This window comes from Elephantulus edwardii, unplaced genomic scaffold (genome assembly GCF_000299155.1).
Source record: "Elephantulus edwardii isolate Elephantulus edwardi_28Jun2011 unplaced genomic scaffold, EleEdw1.0 scaffold00026, whole genome shotgun sequence".
Taxonomy (NCBI): domain Eukaryota; kingdom Metazoa; phylum Chordata; class Mammalia; order Macroscelidea; family Macroscelididae; genus Elephantulus; species Elephantulus edwardii.
Genome location: NW_006399776.1, coordinates 22,986,385 through 22,995,428, shown reverse-complemented (window position 1 = coordinate 22,995,428; position 9,044 = coordinate 22,986,385). Strand labels below are relative to the sequence as shown.

Genomic DNA, 9,044 nt, shown 5'->3' with positions numbered 1-9,044 from the left:
TTTCTAAATAAAATTGAGTAAAATATGTAAAATTCATTTTCAGCACATCATAGTTATAGAGAAGAAATTGGCTAAGAGAGAAAAAAGAAATAAGTGGAGAAAAGGAAGAACTAGCCCATAAGGCAGGGGCCAGTCCAGTGGTGTGGAGCGCACGGGACAGGACGTGAGCTGTGTGTGTTCCCCAGGCCTCTCCAGCATCCTCCTCAGATCTTCTCCCAACTCACTAAAAACAAAGACAGAAAGCAGGGATGGAGAAACTGAGGGCATAAAGAGATGCGCCTGTTAGCAAGGTCCTTGGGTTTATATTTGACAATACCTCCTCACCAACTAGGACAGAATGGATTAAAAGGAGTGAAGAAGGGCAGGAAAGTGAAAGGAAAAGAGGTGAGAAGCAATGGGAGGACACGTGGAGATGAAAAGCCAGAAACAGAGGGGCTTTCTCCTGTCCCCATCCTCTGTGGGTTCCATCCTTCTTCCCCCACTCTGAGAAGGTGAAGGGTGCAGAAATCCTTGGGAGACAGTTCTCAGTGGCACCTTTGACTGGATTCAGGTGGCAAACCTAGGCCTTCTTTCCCTCCCTCCCCACTTTGCTTCTCTTCCTGAAGGTCCTCCAACTTGGTTGGAAGATAGGGAGGTGGCCACCTGGGGGAGGGAGCTCAGCCTCCATCTCCTCTTTAACCTGGAACATTTTCCCCTGAAAGAACTGGTAAGGCCTGGCAGCAAACCCACTAGGATAAGATCCAACACCTTAATCCTGTATGAAAGTTTCCTCTCCAGGACTAGGTTGTTACAGGGGCCCTAACCTCAGTGATTATTCCCAGAATCCTGTATCCACTCTCCAGAGGCTGGGGACTGGTCAAAGGGTGAAGGAGGGATACTGTGGAGGCCTGGTCCTGGCTTGAAGGCTAGTCCTCTAGACTCCTTGATGCCCTCCTTAAGCCTCCCTTTCCCACTACAGCCTCCTCTCTGCTTTGCTTTTCTTCCTGGGACTCCCTGGCCTTTTCTTTCTCCTCCCTGTAGCATCTCTTCAATCCTCTGACCGGCTCCTGGCTGGAGGGATCCTAGCCCAGGGCACAGAGTTAGGGCTTTGAGGGCACACTGGGGGAGGGGTGCTCAGGACAGAAGGACTGCTGCTGTAATTCTTAGGACTGAAGTTTAAGAAGAATTAGGAAAAAAAGGTTCAGTGACCTGATGGGAGTCATCGTTAAGTCCACTCTCAGATTCAACTGTCCTTTCTCTTTTATTAGTTCAGAGAGGTGAGGCATCCTTCCTAGAACTGTCAGCTTGGATCTCCAAGTTGGGTTTATAGAGAGAGGTGGAGGTGGGAGGGGCCGGGAGAAGATGCACTAACCTGACAGTTCCCACTGGCATAGCCCTCTCTCCTTCATTCCCCAGAGGAGCTACAGGGAAGAAAGGCCAGAAAGGAGCAAAGGGAAGAAACTAAGAAGGGGGGTGCAGAGAAGAGGAAATCTGGTGGTGACAGTGGCAATGACAGGCCTGAAAGGCTAATGAGCCAGGGCGGGGCTGCAGGAAGCCTGCCCTCTGCTACAGTCAGAGGAGGCAATGAGAGCAGCTTTCCCAGGCTCACCCTTCAGGTCCTCAGACTCCTCTGGGCTCATCCATCCCCAGCCACCAGGTTGAGGTTTGGTACAGCCACTCCCTCCCTCCAGGTCACCCCTAGGAAGCTTGCAGCCCTGGAGGGAGAACTGTGTAGAGAAAGCACAGACTCAGGCGAGAGAGACTTATAATCAAGCCTCCTCTCTGCGAGGACCTCTGTGACCTGGGACGAGTCTCATTCCCTGTTAACCTGCTTTCTCATCCATAGAGAAAAGATAATTTTATTTCCAAGGGTTATCAGGAGACCTGAATTCATCTAAGGAATAATTCATTATAGTCACATTGAAGAGGGGGACGGGGAGGAGAGTAGATGTGAGGAGAAGCCCACTGCTAACGAAGGGTCCCTGCACTCCCTCCCTCTGCCCCTCCCAGCCTGGAGCTCACACTTTTCTGGGCCACTATTCCTACCTGACTACGTGATGGTCACTCTTAGGTCCAGCTCCCTGTAGTATGGCAACACAGCTGACAAGCGTTTGGTGGTACTGGCCACACTAAGCAGCCAACCCTTTCCCACCTCCACTCCCCACATCTGCAGCCGCACTTCATCAAGGCAAGAAAGAGACAAAGGCTTGGAAACAGACAGAGGATTCAGATGGAAGGAAGGGAGTCTAGCTAGTGGATGGGGGAAAATGGAAGAAAGCATGGCAAGAAAATTGTCTAGCATGCAGTAGGTGTTCAGTAAGTATTCCCTGAAAGAAGGACTTGATGCTGGAAAGAAAGCTGCAGCAATCTGCCGGGCAGCCTTAGAAAGGGATTGGACAGTCATCAATAACTCTATGTGGTAGAAAGGGATACAGACTTGGAACAAATGAAGCTGACAACCCACAGGACTTGAGCCAGATGCAGGGATGCTGTACACACCAAGGGCCCTCCCTCTGCAGAACCACTCTCCCACCCAGTCTCTGAGCCAAGGCCCTCCTCCAACTCCTGCCACTCCTCACAGTTTCTCCATCCATCTCTGCTGGCATCCTGGAGCCTCCTGGTGCCACCCATGCACAGAGTTCTCCACTGGTCCCAGCCCTGTGGGGAGTGGTGGGCTCAGGACCTAGCATTGCCGGCCTCCTCCTCTGCCTTCATGGGTTCCTGCAGCTCTTTGTACAGCACACAGGCATCCTTGCGAGACACATACTTCCATCCACTCTCTCGCACGTGGAAAAGGTCCACAGAGCCGCCTGAATAGGCATCACGACGGGTGGCGTGAGCCACAGCGCGCTGAGCCAGATCATAGGCTTCCTGGGTGGTCATGTCAAAGCGGTAGCCACGGTCTAGCACGCCATAGGCGTAGGGAGATCCAGAGCCCACGGAGAAGACGTCCCCCTGCAGGTGAGTGCCGTCACTGTAGACATAGAAGAGAGCGGGCCCTGAGCGATCCCAACCGCAGAGGGCCGTGGCCACGCACAGATCCAGCCCCCGGTAGCGGTACATCATGGCTGACATGATTTTCGCAGCACTAGCCACACTGGGCAACTGACCTTCCCTCAATGCGCGCAAGCGCAGCTCCCGCTGTAGGATCCGGTACCATGTGGCACAGTCAGCAGAGGTACCCGAGGTGGTGCCCAGGAGGTGCTGATGCACAGGGATGACTTTCCGTGAGGCTGGACAAGCCACATAGCTGCCACAGGAGGAGCGTGTGTCAGCTGCAGCGATCACTCCATGACGGAAGCGAAAGGCCAGAGTGGTGGTGCCATGGGCCAGCCTGGGGCCATGGATCTGCAGGAAGGTTTGAGGATCGTAGCCGGGTGGCACAGCCCAGCCACCAGCCTGAGGCAGGTGAGGGGATGGTCCTTGGAGATCAGGAGGCTGCCAATTGCACACATCCTGCAGAGCCATCTCTGGGCTGAATGAAGGTTGGGAGAAATAGGTCAGGTATATATGTATGCTTGGGCCAGGTGTGGGGCAGAGGGACGCTAGGAAGAAGCTGATCTGCAGCCAGAACCACTGAAGAAAGCGTGTGATCTGATGCTTCACTTCCTCCAGCCCCACATCAGGTTCTGAGAATGGCTTTTGGACAAGGCTGCTGAGGGAAGACAGGACAAGGTCAGCAGAGTTTCCAATGCTGGGAAGACGCTACCCCATCAATCAGGTCTTCTGCTGTCCGTGACACATCTGAGAGTCACTTAGGGAGTCACCTGTCGGTCATCCTTCAACTACCTGAAATACAGTGAGGATCTGAGTGATTGTGAAGAACATGCACAAGTAGAAGAAGAGCTGGCTTCCTCTTGCTTTTCTTGTGTGGGACACTGGCATACAACACTAAGGCAAAAGACCTTATGTTGGGGATTTTCTTCAAAGGTGTGAGATCTGGGAACTCTGAGGTTCAGCTCACATTTCCAACTCAAGATTGAGATGGAGAAAAAGAAACAGCAGGACTGTGGCAGCAGTTTTCTGGGAACTCAGTCCTAAAGCAAGTTCAATGGAGCTCCTATCAGAGAAAGATGAGGAAGAAGCAGGACCCTATGCCAAAGGACTTGCAAGAGAACAAACAGGTTTGTCCTGGAGGTTGCTCCTTGGAGGCAAGGGTTTGAAGCTCCATTTCACATACTTTGGGCATGTTGCAAGGCGGGACTAGTCTTTGGAGAAGGACATCATGCCTGGAAAGATAGAGGGTCAGCCAAGAAGAGGAAGATCCTAGATGAGATGGATTGACACAATGAATGTGGCAATGGGGTCAGGGGTGTCAGAAACAGTGAGATTGGCTCAAGCTAGAACAGGCCTCAAAGATATTGTTCGTAGGGTCACTATGAGTTGTAGTCAACTTGATCAATGGCACATGACAACAACAATGACAGCACTAAAGTCCAAGCTAGTTCTTCTCTTTTCCTTTGGGAAGATTACATGAGAAACTTATTGAAGAAATAAAAATGTCTCCTCTTTTTAAAAGCTAAATCGTAGTCTATTCACACATGGATGGATTGCTGGTTTCTGCCTTCCTCAAGTCAGGCCATTGTCAAGTCAGATATGGACAGTTGAATGGCCTCCTAACTGGCCACCCTCCAGTCTCTCTTTCTCCCTTTAATCTCTTCTGCATTGACATGCTCTACTAAGGTACTGTTACCCAAAAGCCTCAGATCTTCCACCTGCCACTGAAAGCTAATCTCAGAGAGAGGGTGGAATGGAACAGTGAAACATTTATTATGTACCAGAATGTGGGACACACAGCATATGAACTTCCCAAATGTGTCTCCCTGACTTGGAAACTGCAAGGGGCTTATGTCAGGGAGGGATAAGGATAGCAGAATGTGAGGGTTTTCTAACAGTATATCCTCCCATCCAGATGAACTAGTCACTAGTCAGATCTCAGACTAGTTGGCCTGGCCTGGAGGTAGTTGGCATCATCCAAGTCAAAGGAGGCATTGACATGATCCTAGTTAAGCAAAGCATCTCATGATTAAGGCTATCACCCTCATTTAACTTTTGAAGAAAAAAATTGCAGGAGTAAACTGGAAAAAGAAATTAAAAAAGAAATCTTAAGAGGAGACTTAGCTCCTGGAGATAAATTACTGGAGCAGACAAGAAAGAGCGACAAAAGAAGAAGTTAGCCATTAATTTCTGAGGGCAAATGGGAAAGGGCAACAAAAGGGTTTCAATGAGAGCTAAAAGGAACGTTAACACCACTACTGCTAAGTTAAGAGAAGTCCCTTTCCCCATAAGTAATATAAAATGTTAGTCTCACATTATTATGAATATTGTAAAAGATTAGTTTTCTGTTATTTTATTCATCAGTGGTAGTAACACTTAAACCCTGTTTTCCTTCTGCTAAAAACTTAGGAGGTCTCCAAGATCAAATTCCAACTACGTTTCCCACCCCAGGCTGGCAAGGTCTATTGGCAAACTGCTTAATGTGTCAGGCTTCTAGCCAAAAGTCTTGTGGTTTGAGTCCACTAGCCACTCTATGGGAGAAATATAAGCTGTCTCCTCCCATGAAGATTTACAGCCTTTGAAACCTGCTGGAAGTCAGAATCAACTTGATGGCAGTGGACATTAACAGAAGACCAAGGAAGAATTGATGCCTCTGGACTGTGATGCTGGCAAAGAATACTGAATACACAGACTATTAAAAGAACAAGCAAAACTGTGTTGGACGAAGTGCAGCCGGGATGTTCCTTAGAAGCAAGGATGCCGGGACTTTGTCTCACATACTTGGGAAATCTTACTGTCCTTGGAGAAAGATATTATGCTTGGGGAAGTAGAGGGCTAGTGAAAAAAAGAAGTCAACCCTCAACAAGATGAATTGACACTCTGACTGCAACAATGTGCTTAAGAACAGTGGAGGTTATGAGGATGGCGCAGGATCAGTGTTTTATCATGTTGTGTTTAGGGTCTTGGTAACTCAAAGGTGACTCAACAGTACCTAAAAATGACACAGTCCAACTAACAACAAAGGTCAAATCCAAGTTCACCAACTACAACCTCTTTTCTGAATCCTAATACATCTCCCACCTTCCCTTTGCCTATTTGAATTCTTTCAAAGTCTGGCTTAAGTCCTATCTGTTCTGAAAAGCCTTCCCAAGTATAGGCTGAGAGAGAAGAGGTTGTAAGATTGAAGAGTAATGGGACCCAAGTGGTATTTTTTTGGTGTTGTTGTTATGTGTTGTTGAGTCCACTCTGATTTATAACTATATGAACAATAGCCCTGAACCCTGCCATATCCTGAGTCAACTTCACCATCTCCATCACACCTGCCCTCATTGCCACAGTCACTCTCAATCCATCTCATCCAGGGTCTTCCTCTCCTGCACTGACTCTATACTCTTCCAAGTATGATGTCCTTCTCCAAGGACTGGTCCCTCCTAGCAGAATGATCAAAGTATGCAAAACAGAACTTCAAAGTGAATTCAGAACTCCATTGCAAAGGCTTCCTGAATCCTCACCTAGCTTCAGTTTATACTGAACTCAGCTCTTAAATCTATCACTCATTCTATTTTATTCATTATTATTTTTTTTTTACTTCTCACTTATGAGTAGGGACTTTGGATCAGAGAATATAAGTTAAATAAATGGCCTAGAAAATTGGTTAGTGCAGTATTTCAGTAATTCAGAAGTGAAGAGATCAGAAGTTAAAGGTGGTATTAGTTATTATGAAAAAGAATGTGAGAAATGCTGCAGAATTCATGGGCTTGTTAACTTACTAGATGCAGGTAAAAGGAGCAGAAGCTGTCAATGGTGAGCCAAGGGTTCAATCTGCTATGAAGGGAGAACACAGAACATTGTCATTTTTAATTTATTCATTTGTAAACATGTATTAGCAGGAAAAAAATGGTCATTCTTCTGTTAAGATTCACAGTCTTGGTTGGAAACAACCTAAGTCCCCATCAACAAATGAATGGACAGAGAAGTTGTGGTATATTCACACAATGGAATACTGTGCAGCATTGAAAAACAAGGAACTCATGAAATATTATTCGAAATGGGTGACCCTGGAGGACATATGCTGAGTGAAATATCTCAGTCACAAAAGGACAAATACTGCATAGTGCCACTGTTATAAAACAGGATAGACATCGGGGTTGTGGAGAAACTAAGAAGACAGGAGATAAATGATGTACACAACATGAAAGAGATGGGGGAGAGAACTGTTTAAAGGAATATATGATTTGGTATTATTTGCATGACAAAGGGAGCTCTGGTGGCCTAGTGGAAAGAAGCTGCACTACAGTCCCAGAGTTACGCAGTTTGAATCCACCAGATGCTCTGCTGGAGAAGGAGGGACAATCTCCTCCAGGACCAGTCAGATCTGATTTGATGGTACATGCATAAAAAATAATAAAGTAAAAAAAAAAGGTACTATCTGCATGACAAGAGTCCAGAATAAGAGCTGCATAGTAAAGTGGACTGGAGGAGGGGGTATTGAATAACAATGAAATTTTTTTTTTCTTTTTACAAAGAGAAAAGTGAACTGGGGAGGGGTGTGCAGGGAGAAAAATGTGCAACAGTGAATGAATGGGCAGGAAAATGAAAAAAAGATGTCAATGGCCAAATCTGGGGGGAAAAAAAGATTCAATCTTGGAAACCCAACACATATGGTTGACTTGAATCAGAATCAATATGATGGCAGTGTGCTTGGGGTTGCTGGATTTGTTTGTTTGTTTTTGGTAAACATGTATTAAATAAAAAACGAGACACAGAGGCAAAGAGATGAATAGTAGTAAAATACCTGTCTGTAAAAGTTACAATTATGTTGTCTTGCATCATCAAGTCACTTGTGACTCACAGTGAAACTCAAGGAAGAGGGTTTCATAGGCTGTAACCTTTACTAGGGGAGCTCTGATGACATAACCCATAGTGAGCTGTGCTGCTAACCCAAAGACTCCATCTCTGGGAGGCACTGGAGAGCACTATGCTGAGTGAACTATCTCAGTCCCACAAGGACAAATCCCGCATAAAACCATTATTGTAGAATGAATATGAGGATCCAAGGCGGAGGGGAGTAGAGTTAGAGGAGGGAGGTTGGGTGGGGGTGGAGTGTTAATCGTAGGGCTGCACAATTCTAGGGGTGGATGGGGTGAAGGAAATGAGAAGGATCTTTTGTGAAAAACAATGTATTCAGACTTTGTAAAGAAATCGGTATATAAAATTTAAAAAAATACTAATACTGCATTTCCTGCAGTTTGAACCTAGGAGTGGTTCTGCAGGAGAAAAATAATCATGAATTTTATTTAAAGCCTCAGAAGCCAGTTGAAAGGAGGTTTGTTATGAAGTGTAACTTATTCCATGGCAGTGAATGAGTGAATCTTTAAATGAGCAGTTTGCTGGGGTTCCCCCCCTCCCACCAGCTGGTGGATAGACTCAAATCACCTACCTTCAGTAAATATCCACACTTCAGGTAAAAGGGCCATAAGAAAACAGAGTGAAAGACCCTCTGAGAAAAGCTAGAAGTAGAAGGTTTTGTATTGCAATTTCCTGGGTGATTGCAGAAGAATAAACAAACACTTTTTTGGGTTTTGCCATTAAGTCAATTTTCAACTCATGGAAACCTTATGTGTATCAGAGTAGAACTGTGCTCCATGGGATTTTCAATGACTGCTTTTTCCTTTTTTTCCAATGTGCCTCTGGTGGATTTGAAAGTAAACTTTTCAGCTAGCAGCTAAAATTGTGATGTGATGAATCCCTTTTATATCGTCTTTTTTTTACTATGGCATTGTGATTCCTTAAAAAAGAAAAAGAAAAGATTGGGGTTGTTGTTGTTATGTGCCATCAAGTCGCTTGCAACTCATAGCAGCCCTAAGTACAAGAGCTCTAAACGCTGTTCTATCCTGTGCCAACCTAGCCATCTCAAACACTCTCATTCCCACCTTTCCAGTCACAGAATCGATCCATCTTATCAAAGGTCTTCCCCTCCTGCATTGCCCCTCCACTCTGCCAAACATGATGTCCCTCTCCAAGGACCAGTCCCTCCTTGCAACTTGCCCAAAGTATGTCAGACGAAG

The 9,044-nt window shown here is 46.2% G+C and overlaps 1 protein-coding gene across 1 annotated transcript; it reads right to left on the bottom strand.

Moving 5' to 3' along the window:
* Positions 1–2,029: 2,029 nt before the first annotated feature.
* On the bottom strand, positions 2,030–3,447 carry PSMB11 (proteasome (prosome, macropain) subunit, beta type, 11). Its single transcript, XM_006883303.1, is given in 3 exon segments — positions 2,030–2,185; positions 2,559–2,660; positions 2,662–3,447. Coding segments are annotated over 3 exon segments (1,044 nt in total).
* Between the last annotated feature and the right edge of the window lie 5,597 nt (positions 3,448–9,044).